The sequence below is a fragment of the Plectropomus leopardus genome, chromosome 8 (genome assembly GCF_008729295.1).
Source record: "Plectropomus leopardus isolate mb chromosome 8, YSFRI_Pleo_2.0, whole genome shotgun sequence".
Classification (NCBI taxonomy): domain Eukaryota; kingdom Metazoa; phylum Chordata; class Actinopteri; order Perciformes; family Serranidae; genus Plectropomus; species Plectropomus leopardus.
The window spans coordinates 20,407,592-20,425,693 of NC_056470.1; the positions used below are offsets into that span (position 1 = coordinate 20,407,592).

The window sequence follows — 18,102 nt, forward strand, 5'->3', positions numbered from 1 at the left end:
GTGTGCAGTGCTTCAGACACTGCTCAGGCATCACATCTAGTTGTACGAAACTGTTTTGTTACTTTAAGTATTTTTGCATGCACATCTATTGCTTCCCTTTGAATCTCCTATTCTGGTCAGCAGACTGCAGAGTTACGGTAACCTTTCTTGCATTTCAAACTAATGCGGCTACACAAGAGGTTTTCAACTATGTTTTTTTGGGGGGGGGTTTTAGAAAATGCAGGTGACTCGCCTTACTTTGAATGGATGTAAGCAGATGCAATTAGTTTCAGTTTCAATTTCATTTCCTCCCAACAATCTAACCAAAGAGAAGTGAAATTTTCATCCTGGGTGTGGGGGTGTTTTTATACAACTTTGTTATTCCTTTGTAATACTTGTGAAAGTTAATTTACATAAGCCAAAAAAGTCTATGTGCATAGAGTCTCGATTAACTTTGCACCCAAAAAGTAGCAACATGATCCTTCTCTCTTAGATAAAAAACCCCAAATCAGAATCTTGAAAAAAGTGAAATATTTACTTTACATAAAAGAATGGTTACATTTCAATCTAAAAATTTTAGTTACATTTTAAGGTAAGCCATAAGGTAATTGCAATAAGATCCTTAACAACAAGGACTTTTTCACAAAAGTGCTTTCTGAAGGGAAGTCATATAAAACTTTCACTCATGTTGTGGTCATAGAATTTGAGGTTATCTGATGACAATGCCATTCTCATTTGGTTCCAGAAAAGAGGTTGAGCCCTTGGGTTCCTCGGCCAAGACAACACAGACTTTTTGCACAACCTCTTCCTCAGCTCTAGGTACTTCAGTTTCGGAAACATCTCATCCAAAAGAACCAATATAGCTGCATCCACCTTTATGGGTAAAGACAGAGATAATTTTGTGTTATGAAATCACAACAACTCAGAGGCAATATGATTCACACCCACAAAATGCACATGAAAATAAACATGTTTACTAACCTTCTCGTCCAAAAGTCGCTGCTGAACCATGAAGAAAGCCTGGCGGATCACACCGTTCACTGTTTCTCCACCAGTGGCACCACTAGACAGCACAAACACTGTCTTCACACTGCTGTACACAGCATTATGTAGATTTTCAATACATGAAAGCCCAGGAACCCAGTCTCTCTCCTCCAAACATAGGCAAAACCTCCGGTGACCTGAGTTTTCCAGATTGACAGTTAACTCATTGTAGACCCAGTCCCTCACAGCCTGGTTTCTGGTGTCAAACACCACAAAAGCATCATAGTGATAAGGTGAATCACTACCCACCAGCTGGGAGTAGCCCTTATGTCCTGCCCAAAGTACCTGTAGGCAATACCACAGATCCCAGCCGTAGAGATGCTTCAGAAGGGGCAGAACAGTGAACATCACAGCTAAAAATGAACAGACGAGGAAGGCCAAGCTACCATATATGTCCTGGCATGAACGCTGGTCCATGGACAGTATACTCACGCCCTGTTGGGACTCTGGGTAATCACAGTATACACGTGTAGTGAGATAAGGAATCCGCACCGAAGTCTTACGCAAAAAGTCTGCAAACCAAGATGTATCACAGTCACATTTGAAGGGGTTTGCATGCAGGGTGAGTATCTGAAGGGCACTACCATTTTTGAAGGGAGCAGGAAGAAACTGATGGTTCAACTCTTTGATCTGGTTGTGGCTGAGATAGAGGTACTGTAAGGATTTTGCCTTACTGAAGAAATCCTCAGGAATAAAACTAAAGCGATTATGACTGAGGTCCAAGAGAGAAAAATCTGCTCCAAATTCTATGACGTGATTAGGCAAGTAATATAGGTAGTTTTGACTGAGGTTCAGGTAACATAAATTGCTGAGCACCGAGATGTTTAGCCATGGGAAGTAATTCAGCAGATTGTCGCTGATGCTAAGGGTCTCAATGCTTCTTGGGAGGTTGCACAGCACTTCTGGTGTGATTGACTTCAGATTGTTGTTAGAGATATCAAGGTGGGTAAGGTTTGTTAGGCTTTGGAAGAAGTGAGTGTACTTATTGTTATCAGACTCCCACATAATGTTGAGATGATTTCCAGAGAAGTAGAGGTACTTCAGAGAGCTGCTGACCAACCTTTGGTCTATTCGCATCCCAATGCCATTGTTTGCCAAACTCAGAACTTCCAAGTTTTTCAGATTTTGAATGAACTCAAAACGATGACCCATGCCCTTCATGTTGAAGTAAAAGTCATTGTTACTGACGTCCAGTACTTTCAGAGTAGAATTTAGCTCACTGAAAGCATCTCTATAGTAAAAATCAAGTCTATTGTATGACAAATTAAGAAAAACTAATTGTTTCATGCTATTGAACAGACCACATTTAAATGCCTGGTTCATGTAATTAAAGGAAAGGTCTAAACAAACAGCATTTTCCATGCCTAAAAACACCTCTTTGTTAAGAGACATAATGTCATTTTGAGACAAGTCGTATGTCAGTTTATCATGGCAGAAATCATTTTTAAAGTCCCATAGTGATTTAAATTTTGACAAATGATCCTCCACCATTTCTAGTAGGTTTGATTGGTTGGATTCCCAGATGTCACTTCCAGGTGTAGCTTTTCGATCTATTAGCATAAGCGATGGGTCAGGAAAATAATGTGTGTACAAGTTCTGGTTTTGACAGCTTTCCTGTACCACAATCTTAGTTGACACATTCAAGCCCCAGGGAAGAAAATTTAGCATGTTTTGGGAGAGGTCAATATCTATGAGAAACTTTAATGGTTTCACAGATGTCATATTTACAGTATTGATAAAATTCATTCTTAATTCTAATGTCCTTAGATTTTGAAGTTTGGACAAAACATCAAGGCTGTCACTTGAAAGCCTGTGGAAAAAGTTACCACTTAGAAGTAGAGATCGGAGATTAGTCATATTGCCAATATGTTGGGAGAGGTTAAACTCCTGAAATGTCCTCAGTGGTTCATAGTTATAGATAAGGCTAATCCAAGTGAGGCCCTCCAGCTCTGCAAAGAAGGTGCCATTTTGTATTGCATATGCCAGAAGGTTGTCAGAGAGGTCCAAACCCTTTAAATTCTTCAAAGGTCGGAAAAGACCCTCAGGAAATGTTTTCAAAGAGTTTCCTCTCAAGCTTAGGAAGCTGAGGGAGCTGTTCTCAGCATAGAATGAGTTTGGATACAGGTGTAGAGAGAGATTTTGTGGGCAAGGAAAGCAGGGCCTGGCTGCATGGTCACAACGCTGGCAATTCCACTCCACATTCAAATACTTCAGGAGAGTCAAGTTGGCAAATGCTCCTTCTAAGACCTCTGTGATTGTATTCTCTTTTAAATCCAAACTTTCCAGTGAGGGTGGTAGCCCTTTAGGGATAGCTGTGAAATTATTATACCCTAAGGTAAGGTTTTTGAGTTCAGAGAGCCCTCTGAAAACGCTCTCGTTGATGTAAAAGGACTGCCCACATGGGTTTGCATAAAAGCAGTTCTTGGTGAGGTAGAGGTCTTTGAGATGTGGAGTGTTTAAAGGCTGGTTAATTTCAAAGATGCAATTATTCTGTAGGTCAAGAAGCGTCAGATTTTCAGGTAACTGGGGAATAGAGGTGAGACTGTTTCCTGATAGATACAAAGAATTCAGCTTTGATAGACTCTTGAATGCCTCATCATGGATCTCCATTTTGCATAAGCGGTCCTCCAAATCTCTCAGGCGACCCGGTTGACAGTTCCCCATTATTTTCAGAGTGCCAAGGTTTGGGACACCGGAGAAAGCATGCTGCCCCACTTGCTGGATCTTAGTCTGACTTAAATCAAGTGATATTACAGTTTTATAGTTGATGGAGGGGACATGCTTGAGTGGTCTGTTGGAGCAGTCCACTATGGTGGTATTCTCATCAGTGTCACACGGGAATAAGATGGTATTTATGGTCATCACTAATGGAAGAAGCTGGCACAGGATGAGGGTATGTTTCAACGTGGCCTGAAAACAAAAATCACCAAACACTTGTCATTCAAACTATACTACATGTGGCTCACCACACACACACATTATTGGTTTATCAAGCTCTTAGTATTTTTCAATTCTTCTCATGATGGAAGGGCTATCATAGTTTGTAGACATGCACCAAATAAACCTATGCAGAATTGTTTTATCGTAAACAGAGAGTATAGAAGATAATGGTTACAAGCAGTTAAAAGTTAAAGTTTTGTAATTGAAAAATGAAAGAGCTGTATTTGTCTCATCTAAATCTAATTTCTTTTCTAAATAACCCATATGATGCGAGAAGTAGATGCCCCCCAATATCTTCACATTATCTAATCTGTCCCTCATTCAAAAAGTTTGGACACCCTTGGTATAATGTAACAACAGAGCATGGACATCATTTTCTTCAGGGAAATGTAATGCATTTCTGATAGGTGAATAAAATGTTATCCTACTTACCATGATGGGTATTGAATGTATCCTAAAATTCACTCAGGAACCAGACGAAGCAATCTTTAGTCCAGGTGGAGAGATGGAAGATTAAAAACAGTGTCTGAAAGTCACTGAAGTCACGAGAAACTCGATGCATGCATGCAGAAGTGAAAGCATGTGGTCATGACATGCCAGCACGATGCAAATCATGTGAGCCAAGTCAAAATCATGAAGGGCGGCAATAAGATATCACCTTAAATATATTATTTTAAAAACAAAGATTTCACAAACAGCACTGTCCTAATAACTATTTAAGAGAATCTGAAAAGTCAAAATTACTCAACATTTCCTTTTTCTGGCTGTAGAGACAAAGTAAGGACAGCAGGAGGAGAGGGTTTTTTCCATAGGTCAAGAATTGGATGACGTCATAAATTTACAACAATGCTAAAGAAATGGAATAAGGAAGTAATAAACCACTTTCTTACCTGCTTTCAAAGATAACCTGAACAAACGCTAACATATTCAAATATTCATTGCACACTGGTAATATATTTCACAATCACTTTATTAAGTGCACTGTATTATGAAAACTGAAATTATAAAGATTTTTTTTTTTTTTTAAACCAAACTGTAACAGCTATCACAGAAAAGACTGATTATGAAATAATTTTCCTGTATATAACCTCAAACACAACTAACACTCCAAAAAAGCCCTTTATTTTCTGTGTTTATCTAGATATGACCAAAGAAAACCTGTATCGATAAAATGTGTTTCTGATTAATCAAAACTGCTTTCATTCAACCGCTGTGTTAAAATGTCACCCCCCCCACCCCCCCTTTAACTTATTGGAAGTAGTTATGGCAATAGCGGCAGATGGATTACAAGTAAAGGAGTTATACAGAGTGTGCTCTGGTTGGAGAGCTGTTTCAATGCTTTGGCTTTGGATTGGACCTCACACTGTCCTGAAAACAGGAGCAGAACATCCCTTACACACAGTGGTGTCCTGCAACAGCATTGGCACACCACCATGCATTTAAATGATATTTACCATCACTGATACAAGTGTTGAACTATCCACAGAGCGATGTTCATAAAGCCATCAGACTCAGCGTCCACCTTGGAGAGAGAGTGATTGTTCCCTGGGTACCACAGCAACCTAAACAGCACACATCAGAGCATTAGTGAATGAACAATATAAGCGCTGTGGTGTATACTATATATGTGGCATAACCAAGAAACACATTACTCAGACAAGCTGCTTACCGGACTGGGACCTGCTTTGCTTTCAGAGCCCTGTAATATTCAATTCCTTGCTTGCTGGGCACACGCTTGTCATCTTCCCCTAAAGTAAGCAATACCGGTGTCTGTACCTAAAAGAGAGATCATCCTAAGTTACTAAATTGTGAAATGACACCAACATTAGCCCTTTTTACACAAATATCATGCTATAGGGCTACTACAAAGTCAATTCTTCCTTTTTACAATTACAAAGACCGAAACAACAGCAACATCATTCAGCTCCAGTCTGTGATTTTAGACAGCATGCTAGCATCGGAATCAAAAGAGGCGTGAAGGCCGCAAAATATAACATAACAATGGCAGCGTCGGCAGTGCTTCATAAACAATAACAATGGCACGACATGGCAATAACAATCATTTACCGTCTCCATTATATGGCGGCTGATCTTGTCCTCTGCTCGGAGGGTGAGGAGCTCCCAGACCCCACTGTTTTCTCAATTCTGCAGACATTTTTGGCTGCTTTTCATCTTCTTTGAGTTAGCTGCTTAATTACTTCTTAAATTCTCCCGGTGGTGAGTCGCAGGCATAACATCAAACGTCATATGTCAAAATGTCATACCCGAGCCACCCATGATCCCATCCTGCCAGCTGTCCTGTTTATACAGAGCTTGTTCCGGTACTGTTACACCCTCTGCTGCCTCCGTAAGGGCGACACAACTCTGTCCACTCATTCTGCAATTGTACCTTATACCCAGCACTGCGAGGTGGAATAACACTTTAACCCCCCCCTCCCCCTCAGTGCACTTTAAGAGTGGCTAAAGTCACATGCATACATTCAAGGGACATAGACAGAAATGGTCATACCTGTGGGATGTGTTTAATTGGGGACTTTTGTAGCATCTGTTCCCAAACAGCAGGGTCAGGCAGACAGTCTGTACTGTAGTTGTAGCCAGCCTCAAACATGCACCTGCAAAAACCACAGTCAAACATCAACACGAAGAAAAAAAAAAACCTCAATGGCTTTGAGGTCTTCTGTTCCTGCAGTGTTTGTGTGCATTATTGAACGCTTCCTTTCCTGACAGTAAGGCAAACACATGCCCTTTATCCCACTCACAGCTGTCAGAGTAGAATGTCAGGGGTGAAATGATACAAAACAACAAGGATTGGTTGTGCACAACTGACACAAATGAAAAAATGAGTAAACAAGTGTGAGCAAGAGTGTGGGAATATGCATGCCAAGATGTACCAGTCTGGGATGTCTGTGCTGCCAATCATAGAGGCTAAATTAGTGACAGGGTTGCGAGCTGCACAGGCCTTGTAGAACCCTGGGTACTGGCCAATCAGGTGACAGGCCAGGAAACCCCCATGAGAGCCCCCGACGACTGCAACCTTCTGTGTGTCGAACTCATCGCCTTCAAGAACACTTTCAACAGCAAACTGGTAAGAAGAAAAACATGGCAAAACTGTAAGATAACATTTTGTGGTGGAGAAGTAAGGAAATAAAAAGTTGAAAGAGTGAAAAGAACAAAGGAAAAAAATGAATAAGAATACTGCTTTTACAAGCTATGACTAAAACTGACGCGGTGGCAACTAACCTCAGCTAAATAAAGAAAGCAATTAAATCAACAGTATAAACAAAGATTTCATAAAGCCACACCAGAGGTCATTTTTACCAGCAGGGGAAACATATCTTTGTAGATTAATACATTTCTTTACTTGAAAAACTTAATAATCATTATTTAAACAGCATTTGTTTCTCTTTCAGTGTTTTAATCTTACTTGAACATCTTTGACATCCTGGGTGCCAGCATTGCCAGGTAATGAGAGGATATTGTCCTGGCCGTATCCAAGAGAGCCACGATAGTTCACTAAGAAAAGGAAAAATAAAAAAAACAAAAAACATGTTAACATCTATATATCAATGTTAGACATTATGATACATTCTTACACACTATCCTAAAAATTGTCAAAGTGACTTTGAGACCAAAAGGTAAAAAATATGAAAAAAGAAATAAATACATAAATTAATAAATGCATACAAGTACCATTAATTGATTTTTTTTAAATAGAAAGAAAAGGGAGCCAGTCATGCTTACCACCTTGAACATGGTTCAACAGACTTGATATACTGAGTACATACAACTTCCCTAATTAAACAAAACTAAAGCACCTATACACTGTAAACTGTTGGCAATGAAAAATGTGCATTTCTTTATTCAATTATATTCCGCAGTTAAATGGCATAGATGTAATCGGACACATTATAGACCATAAAGACACAAATATGGCCTCAAAGTACATGACAACTTGGCTAAAGGTTTCAAGCAGGCTTAGTCTAAGTCATCAACAGTCCATCAGCTAGAATAATTTTGTACTGAAAGCAATTTCTCTTGGGGAAAATGTACCATTATTGGTCATTATTGGTTATACCTGTGATGCACATGAGAGCACTAAATGTTCGCAAGATAGGGAAAATCATAAAGTCTTGAAGTGGCTAGCGCAATGTATAGTATATACTTTTGTCTTCTGAGACAGCATGTGAACCTTGGTCATCTCCTTTTATTTACACACACATACAGCATATCCTATCAACTGACGATTAACCTTGAAGCAGGTGTCCCACAGTACAGCACTTCACATTAACATATGAGCATACCCAGTAATACAGCAAAGCCCATCCTGCACAGCACAGACGAGGACAGAGCCCAGTCAGCTACAAAGACAGAGTGAGGACCCCCTACGAGAAAGAAACAAGTTATGTAATTATGCATGTAGAATCAAAACGTGACACATCTCAGGACTTGTTTTTAAAGACCAATCTTGATTTTAGTGTATGTTTAAACAGTTTGCCACTAAGGGCGCTGTTGTCATAGCAACCACCGGCATTGCCAATCTAGTCTGAAGCAGTAGCTCTTGACTGAACAGAAACTAATCCAAACACATATGCATAGATTCATTCATTCATTCATTGTCAGTTACCACTTGTCCTCGCAAGGGCCGCGGGGGGGAGCCTATCCAAGCTGTCACTGGGTGAGAGGCGGGGTACACCCTGGACAGGTCTAGACAGACAATCAGTCATGCTCACATTCACACCTATGGGCAATTTAGAGTCACCAATTAACCTGACCCGCATGTCTTTGGACTGTGGAAGAGAGAACCCACAGGGAGAACATGCAAACTCTGCACTGAAGGGCCCTCTTGCTGTGAGGCGACAGTGCTTACCACAACACCTGCACAGATTCAATCAAGTGCTATTAATCCATGCTGAAAATATTTTAAAATTCTGCTGGGATTAATAGCACGCTGAATGTAAGAGTAAAGTGTATTAATATGGTGTATTTCGAATAATACTTGTGCTTTTTGGGATACTACATTAAGTTTATACTGTACAACAATAAATAATTACATAACACCAACTGTTAGCTTTGTTAATACTGGAAAATAAATAACAGCAACAGAATAATAATGATAATGAGAGTAACCAACCATGAGGAGTGACAATAAGAGGCAGCTTCACTCCGTCTTTAACCTCCTTTGGTTTGATCAGCAAAGCTTCAAAATCAAGGCCGGCTGGAATAAAGAAAATTTAGTTAGCCCTGTTGAGATGAGCATATGTTGTTCTTCATGCACCCCACAGGCAGCAAAATCTTTTCAATCTTCAAAAAACTTGGGGACACAATTGGGGCTGTGCAAATAGCAAAAATCAAATATTACAATATTTTTTACAAAATATCTTAAAATCAAAACTGATAATATTGTACGGTTGACTGTTGCTGCCTTCTTAAATATTTACACAATGGGAGTTTGGTTATCAGTAATGTGGATATAATGACTATGCGGGTAAAGGTAAATAATAGAACAGCTAAAACAGTCTGGGAGATTCAGAAAATTACACTCTACTGTAATGTCGCCTTTGAAACCAGATTTTTTATTTACTTGTTTATTTGACAAGAAAAAATGCATAAAACATGGCTTCATATGTAAAATACAAAATAGATGCAATGCATAGAGGTTTGTAGCCAAGGCTAATTTGCAATCCTTGTTCCTGGTTAGGCTTTTAGAATTAAAACAGGAAGTGTAGGATTACTAAGCTTGGAGTAAGACAATAAAATAATACAATACAACATACACAATAAAATTGTATTGTATGTTAAGTCATGTAATCCAATTTGATGACTCTGCAGTAAATTTCATCTTTGAGACCTCATAATTGTCACTTGTTGACTCTGTTAGAATGGTGTCACTTTAACTCTGGTTGCAGAGTATGTAGAGGTGTTTTATATTCTGCACCCTTTATGTATGTAAAACAATATGCAGATCGGACAAAACTAAATGCATTTTATCATGATGTAAACAGGAAAAGACTGACTTTTAAGTCCCTCTGCCAAAGTCATTGTCTAAATGCTACTAAAACAAAAAATTGCCATTCTTACGGTATTGACTATTGTCTTGCTCCGGGGGAGGGGTGAAAGTCAAGATCTGCCAATCGATATCTGGCGCTATCTGTGATTCTTCCAAAGTAACCCAGACCACTTTTTCCTGAGAATCCCTGGCTGGGAGAAAACCCACCCTCTGGACAGAGAAATTATATTGCAATTGGTGACACAGACATAAGATCACTTCATGCTACATCATATTTAGTATATACTATATATCAAAATGTAACTACTTAAATAAAGAGCACTTATCCTACCAGACTTGGAGGGTAGTTTGGAGAGGAGCAACTGACCACCATCATATCTCTCTCTATGTTCAGCAGACACCAGCTACCAACATCAGACTCTACAAACAAAAAACAGAACATCATTAGTAACAGGTTGAAATAAACATGTCCAAGCAGTCCCAGAACACTGATTCTGTATGCAAATCACCTATTAGAGCCTGTCAACACCAAACATCGGTAAACAAGACTGTCTAGACCTGAACTGAGTAATGCCTAGACTAATAAATATGTCTTGTCACTCACTTGAAGTCAGAGAGGTGACGCTTCCTGTGCTCGTATCCACCATCAACAAATCCTGCAAGAGCGACAATATTTCTTATTTTTTGTAACTAAAGAATAAATACAATATTCTCTTTCTAAAATTCTTTTCATCAGAAAAATACCTTGCGGCTGCGCTGAGGACAAGCAAAAATAATACGCTGACTATCAGCTGACCAGCACTGAGGGGACAGCTGAGAGGTGTAGATACCTGTAAAGCCATCTGTAAAGCCACACCAACACACACACAAGCATAAATAAGTTTGATATATGATGAAAAAAATTGCAATCATGTGATCGACAAGTATTCCTTACCCTCTCGAGGTCTCTTCACCACATCCACCACCACGGAGGTCTTCTTAGTATACCAGTCATACTAGAAATTTTAAAAAGGGAAGCACAGAGAAAAGCCTATGAAAACAAATGAATCTCATTGATAAATACATTTCTACTTGAACAAATCTGTGTGGAAGAAATAAACAAGATGGTGAATTGTGGAAAGAATAATCAATTCCAACTTATTCGTTTCAACGAGTGATGTGCACTTCATAAAAAAGGCCAAGTAAATGGCTCCAGTGTGGAAAAGAGGCTCAATTCTGTCTTACCATACAGAGCCTGCCGCTCTGCATGTGTGGTCCAAAGACAGAAAATTCCAGGTAGACAATCCGACACTGGTCTGGGCTCAGCCTGGGGGAGCACACTGCACTGTCGCCTGATGTCAGCTGCTCTAAGAGGCACAACAAACAACATTGCACATAAACACGGGTCTACACTAGGGAAGCATCGATTCATCAGCCAAGCATCAATACTGGCCAATATCTGCTTTGCTGACGCCTATCTGCAAATAAGATGACATTTACCAATGGCAGTGGCAAATATTTTACATTATGTCACATCAACTTGTGCAGGCTAAAAAGCAGAGCTTGATGACCAATGTTGTCCTGTCATCATGGGGACAAACGTGGAGATGAAACAATAGCTTCCCTGAGACGTCTTCAGGACGAAAGGGCGCAGTAAACTCACTACTGGCACGTCAGGGGACGTACCCCTGATCTCTGATGATGCTATATGTAAAAAAAAATGTTTGGAGTGTTGTTTCATTAATGTGAACGGGTGTTGTGTTCAGTCAATGGTAGTATAATGAGGAGCTGAATGACTTTAAAACAGTTTGATTATTTTTTTCATGACTTTGTTCTTTGTTTCCCTAACACAAGACTGGGGATAAATAACAACAAAACAATATGAACAATAACAGTTAACATCTATTTTAATATGTGCCATTGGTCAACTTGTAATTATAGCATTGGACCAAAATTTCAAAATCGGTGTCTTCACCAATAGGGCAACATGAAAACCACTGACAGATAAGGTGAATAACATTGATAATCTGTTACACAGTGATGTTTTGTTCTTCTTGGGTCCTGGCATTCACATTGATGCTAAATGACAAGCACCACCCACCCAAACAAACTTGCAGGCAAAGAACGCCCCCGTATGGCAATCGCAGCCCCAGGTGGCAGTGGCCCTCCATCAGGACAATGGACGACCACGCCACAAAACATCTGTCCTAAAGAATGTGACAAAGATCTCAAGATGTCGGCATGTCCTCCAAAATCCCCAGATTCCAGTCCGATGGAGCATCAATGGGACATGCCAGTTCCCCAAGTCCCAACCCACAAGACTCAACGGATCTGTCAGTGACATTCTTGTTCCACACACCACATGACACCCCCAGTGGTCCTGTGTCCATGTCTCGACAGGACAGAACCCGGTGCTATTAAAGGAGGCCCGACTGCGGATCAGACTTCGCTCTGGGGTGCTGCCATGTCTCGTGGATGCTTGATCAGATGAGATCTGGGGAATTTGGAGACCAGGGCCCTATTTCAGAGAGCGGGATTAGTGAAAATTTTGAGTATGTTGCGCCTGAAATGAGGGAAACTTTGAGTTTTCTGTTTCACAAAGCCAGCTCAGCGTCACCCTGAGTCAGTTACTATGGCAACAGTCTCTTAGCCTGAGACTGATCACCTGCCGACTGAGAAGCAAAGTGGACAATTTGAGAGGAATTAAATATAAAATATTTTGGTATTAAATTGAGGCACAAATTAATTTAAGGCTGTTGCATCGGGAGAGGAGGATTAGACCCGTTTGGATGTCCAATTGTTTCTGCAGGAGGATCTATGTATCATTTCACAGTCTGTCATTTATCTGAGCAATCCTCGCCCACATATATCAAATATTACACATTACATTATCATGAATCAACACTATTATAAGACATTATAGCAAATTACATTACAATGTATGAACATTGTTTAAAAAAAGTTTATTTATCTATAAATTAGACTCAACACAGTTGACATTTTTCCACTAAAAGTAAATTCATAAAATGTCTATAGTCACTAGTGAAATGATGTTCAGAATCCCGGAGATTTGTTTTTTCACTAGGCCTTTTTGAAGACATGTATTAAACGTTCACATTGAGGCCATAATTTAACTGGCTTTGCAAAAGTGACATTGGCATCTTCTGAAATGTGCAAATAAAAGCCTTTAATCATGATGGAAAACTTCAAGGACAATTTTCAATTCAGAGCTTTAAAATAACACGTTTTCCACCAGTTTTAAACTCCACACTCCCAGTTACAGGCGCAGTTTCTGATCCTCTACACCATCGTCTCTTTACAGTAACAGAGATGCCTTTGTCATAGTTCATACTCACTCCTGTGTATGCGTATGTGAATGAGACTACAGTGAGAAGAATTATTTTTTTAATTTGACAGGGACAGCATCCCCCTCCACGATGTCTTAAAGTTTCTTGTTGGCAGCTGACAGCATGTAGAGCTCTTTTCATCACATATTAAGAAACATTGCATGTGGTGGAATTTTGCCTTTGTGAAAAGACCTGGTGAAAAGAGGTCTTTATTCATTCTGAATAAAGGTAGCCTGTACTGAATATTCATACATAATAGCAGCCAGTTTTCAACTAGAAAGTCGTGTCTTGGTTCTTACTGGGAAACGAGACACACATGTCACCAACTTGCCATCATTTTGTTAAAGTGATTGAATGAGTGGACGTTATAAACTTCACAGTGTCTAAAGCTTGTGCATTCACGCGCCCTGCAATCTTTTCCCATGCTATTTTACATTGTTAAACTGCAGCTGCCATATTAGTTAGTTTTTTGGGTTTTTTTAAAGATATTTTCATGCTCTACATACGTAATCATTAAAATCTCTAATTCAGATGGGGTAAAATAAGTGGCTCTGCTTTTAACTCTGCCTCCTGCCAGTGTGGATTATGTTGTCTGCGCTCCACTGATGACAGCTTTCTGTGCTCACCGTGAACACACCTCTCTCAAACTGAACAGACTCAGAGTTGAATGATCTTATCCTGATCATCTGTTTTGAAACTGGAAACTCAAGAGTTTCTCTGCTCAGGCTCAATCAACTCAGAGTATGGGATCAGGCTCAGAGGTTGTTGAGCCTGCTTTCTGAAACAGGGCCCAGGTTGACGTCTTCAGCTCTTTGTCAAGTTCTTTGATGGTGTAGTTATATAAGTAATAGAAGACAAGCATTTACTTACCACATTTTCCACCAGTGAGGTCCACATAGAACAAAGATGACCTGATGGAGAAAAGGGAAATGTGAATAACTTGCAGAAGTAATACTATAAGCCTCAATAGGGAAATTTGTCATAGGCCAGTAATCACCTCCTGTTAGGGCAATACTTGAGGCCAAGTCTGAAAGGCTCATGCCACCAGCCTACAAACACCACACCTGTGTCACCTGGAGCCCAAAATGCCTGCAGAGACAAAGACAAAGTAACAGAAAGACAAAGACAGAGCAACAACAGGAGTAAGAAGATATGGGCGTGCTAAAAGTACACAAAAAAACATTGCACTAACTGCTGTACCAACCTGTCCAGGTGAGATATTTTCAGGCACTCCTTCCAGCACAGAGACGTTGTCACCCTCAATGTCCAAAACACAAAGCACTGGGCAGCTCTTACTGACCAGCGCTTCTCCCCAGTCCTCATGGAAGACAAACTGCTCCCCCTGCAGGAATAAAAAAGCAAAAAGACTACAATTTAAGAGAGTGGAATGTAATCTAATAATGTTGAAATAATCTTGAAAATATTTTGTGTTTCAAATTATTAATTGCATTCACTTTCACAGCCTCCTTTTTCTCCCCTCGGATGGTCTCGTCCTCGTCCCCAAGAGAAGACAATTCTGATGGCTCCGTCTACAAACATATTATGACACACAGAATGATGAGTTTTTGCCCACTAGCCTTACCTTTTAATTACGCTTATTCAATCTATGGAATTGTCAATGCTGACTCACACAGGACAGAAAACCTGCTTTGCCACTCTTATGGCCACACCCAAATCACATGTTGTCAAGTTGTTTTGTTTTTGAAAGAGAATGGAAAATACCTGGGGTGCATTCCTCATGAAACCATTTGCAAAATGCCCCTGATAGCAACGTTTTTATGATTGAGCGATAAGCTCCCTATAAATGGTATAAAACAACATCTGAGGTATTTCTGATCTGGTTTGGTGAGTCTGTTTGGAGTGTAAAGTGTTTGAAGTCGGCTGAAGTCTTTAGCTCACCAATTAGATCATTTTGCATCATCCAGCATATATTAAAAGAGATAGTCTGGATTTTTTAAAGTGGGGTTGCATTTAGTATTTAGAAACAAAGTTTAGAGAAGCAGGCAGGAGTACTCATAAAGAAGCAAAGCAATATACTTCCTTGGATGGGACAGCAATCTAATGTATTTTAGCCACCAAAACAAGGTCAGTATCAGTTTAGGTGTAAATTACATTGATTACATTGTCACCACTTTACCTTACTGTCAGCATTTCCAATGGTGAACTGCAGCCGTTATATTGCGATCTTAAAAGCCAGACTCAGCTGAGAAAAATAATAATTTCACACAGTTGAACACAGGAGTTGCTGGTCTATCTCAATCAGTTAGTTACTCTGTGTTATTGTGTGACTTTGGTGTTTAAAAGGGTTAGTTTAAATTTAACCAAAGTTACACAAGAAACAAAATAACTAATTGAGACTGCAGTAAACCATCAGATCCTTTGTTCAGCAAGCCAAAATTATTGTTTTTGTCAATATATTTTTTAATTTTTGTTTTAATACTCTATTGATGCATGTACAATGCAAAGAGACTTTCACAATCAACAATGTAATGGTACACAACACCAAAGGATGTAAAAATAGCTATAATCCCATTCACTTACACTGATTTTTATTGTTTTAGTTGGCATTTTTTAGGTGGCTAAAATACACTTTGTTGCTGCCCCATATCCACAGCAGTACATTGCTCAGCTTCTGTGGCAGCTCTGCCTGCTTTTACAAACTGTAGGTCATACACTATCCTGAAATATCCCATTGAAGCTTTCTTATCGAACGACAAGGCAATTACTGCACCATGTAGCTACTTTTTTTTCGGGGTGGGGGTTCTTGCGTGAATCAAAGGCCTTAGGACAGATGGTATTCTATGCCGTTCAGATTGTTAAATCCCTTAATGCAAATTTATGATATTGGGCTATATACATAAAACTGCCTTGACTTACATTTTTTTTATGCTCTGTGCAGTGTTGAATACAATCCCAGCAATATGACATCTAGCAAAGAATTAGCATGTTTAAAATTTCTAGCCTACAGGGAGCAGTGCAGCCCTATGTGATTAGTTACTGATTTATTCCCAAATATAGCTTTGCTGACAGACCTGGAAATAGGATTCTGTCTTTGGCCTCTTCCTTTCTGCCACATACAAGAGGTGGGTCTCAGAGTGGGACCAAACCAAGCAGCCAAACTGGTCTAGGGATGCAAAACACAGTATGATTAAGACCTGGACTGGCACATGTAAAAGAAAAGTTTTAAAGGAATTGGTTGACAAAAACATGTAGTTTTAAAGGGATACTTTGCTGTTTTTTTAAACCGGTCTGTGTTATCACAGTGTGGGGAGTGCCCGGAACTCCCTGCCCGTGCCGACAGCAAAAGTCCACTGGATGATGTGAAAAAACAAACAAACTGCTGACTATATGACTTGACACCCTTCATCTACACACACTCCCACACTGTTGTGACACAGATCTGGTTAAAAATTGGCAAAGTATCCCTTTGAGCACAGATGACTCACCATCTTCATAGACTTTGCCATGCTTCTTTAAGGCTGTTAGACTGATGCTCTTCATCTTGATGTTTTTACTCCAGATCTTAGGGGTCACAAAGGGGTCAGGAGAGGAGAGAAGTCAAAGTTCAAAATGCAGTGTCACATGAGGTATTAACACAGGCTACAGGTGGAAAATGTGGCAAAGCAGGGACACAGAAAGGCACCATAAAAGGGGTATTAAATAAGTAAAGTAGGGTGGATAAGAAAGTTCTGGGTCAGAGCCACAAAGACAGTGACAAACCTCCAGAAACTGTTTGTCCTCTCCTTTGATGGTGCACTCTCTGATGACAGCCTTCATTTCACCTGAGGGGGAATCCTTACATAGTACCCTAAGAGGACAAACATTAAAAAGACACAATTCAGTTGGTAATTTAGGTGGTCTATAAGAACATCTTCAACACCACTCCAGATAAGATTAAAAAGTGTATACATACTCTCCTTTGATCTCAGTGCAGTTTCCTGAGGCTCCAGAGTATACCACCGACTTGTCATCGTGGAACACAATGTACTGTCTGCAAAACTTGACACTCTCGTTCCTGTCCAGATCACGCTGGCTCCATTCTACATTGGTACACAAAATGCCATCAATATCAATAAACATAGAGGTCTGATAATCTTGGTATGACAGAGGCTGAGCCCACCTGTATAGATGTTGCTGTATTTGCCTCCATACTGAGAAGTGATAACAGGTCCCACATCGGCTCTGCTTAACGAAGGGAAGAGGCTCAGTTCTCTGTAGAGCCTGGCAATTTCCTCAGGATTGGTCATCACCTGACAACACGCAGCAGAATAACTCACGCTACGTCTCAGTGATACAAACTGTCCCGCAGCGAACAACAATGCTCTATTCATATCCTAGCTAGGAAGATAGCCAGTCATACATAAGTTTGTTGTTCGTAGTCAGTTTGAATACATTAACCAAATTCGCTGTGCAAACCAATAAAGCGATTGCTACGTGATGAATAAAGCAACCAAGTGCACGGGCTAGTTTGTTTTTAGCAATGTTTGGCGGATTTAACATGACCAGGAACTTCCTGTAGCAGCTGAAGGCAAAACAACCGAACCAAAGGCAGTCTGCTAGCTTGACTTGAAAACTGGCTAACGTTAATTGAGCAATTACCAAAATCAATGACAGCGTAATTAACGCCAGCTACACATTAGCACCTACTTGTTATTTATTTTTGCGACGTAATTATCAGTTCAGATGCAAAGAACAAGTAGTTAAATCCAATTCATACCTGCGACTCCATGATAGGGACAGTGTGTGTCGCTGGTCTGCAGTTGAGCACAATGGAGTGTACAGCTCGAGCGCAACGGTGACTGAAAA

General features: G+C 40.0%; 2 protein-coding genes across 2 annotated transcripts; both read right to left on the reverse strand.

The window, feature by feature from the left end:
* Positions 1-525: 525 nt before the first annotated feature.
* tlr9 (toll-like receptor 9) lies at positions 526-5,452 on the reverse strand. Its single transcript, XM_042491451.1, has 4 exons — positions 5,418-5,452; positions 4,396-4,449; positions 961-3,933; positions 526-852 (listed from the first exon to the last, which is right to left on the reverse strand). Exons 2-4 carry the CDS (start codon positions 4,396-4,398, stop codon positions 646-648), a joined length of 3,183 nt encoding a protein of 1,060 aa, XP_042347385.1. The 5' UTR covers positions 4,399-4,449; positions 5,418-5,452; the 3' UTR covers positions 526-645.
* apeh (acylaminoacyl-peptide hydrolase) lies at positions 4,916-18,073 on the reverse strand. The gene is made up of 23 exons (XM_042491452.1): positions 18,014-18,073; positions 17,417-17,546; positions 17,210-17,336; positions 17,017-17,104; positions 16,743-16,818; positions 16,329-16,420; positions 14,751-14,825; positions 14,501-14,638; positions 14,294-14,385; positions 14,167-14,207; positions 11,195-11,316; positions 10,905-10,965; positions 10,715-10,812; positions 10,575-10,626; positions 10,302-10,390; positions 10,042-10,180; positions 9,095-9,178; positions 8,265-8,345; positions 7,388-7,476; positions 6,855-7,045; positions 6,473-6,575; positions 5,633-5,739; positions 4,916-5,525 (listed from the first exon to the last, which is right to left on the reverse strand). Exons 1-23 carry the CDS (start codon positions 18,023-18,025, stop codon positions 5,420-5,422), a joined length of 2,193 nt encoding a protein of 730 aa, XP_042347386.1. The 5' UTR covers positions 18,026-18,073; the 3' UTR covers positions 4,916-5,419.
* Positions 18,074-18,102: the final 29 nt, after the last annotated feature.

What these genes read in the sequence shown, in the direction of transcription:
- tlr9 (XM_042491451.1), bottom strand. An exon ending in AGCGACTTTTGGACGAGAAG is followed by an intron (nt 853 to 960) that starts GTTAGTAAACAT and finishes TTACCCATAAAG; the next exon opens with GTGGATGCAGCTATATTGGT.
- apeh (XM_042491452.1), bottom strand. An exon ending in ATACAGCAACATCTATACAG is followed by an intron (nt 17,337 to 17,416) that starts GTGGGCTCAGCC and finishes GTACCAATGTAG; the next exon opens with AATGGAGCCAGCGTGATCTG. An exon ending in TGCACTGAGATCAAAGGAGA is followed by an intron (nt 17,105 to 17,209) that starts GTATGTATACAC and finishes TTGTCCTCTTAG; the next exon opens with GGTACTATGTAAGGATTCCC.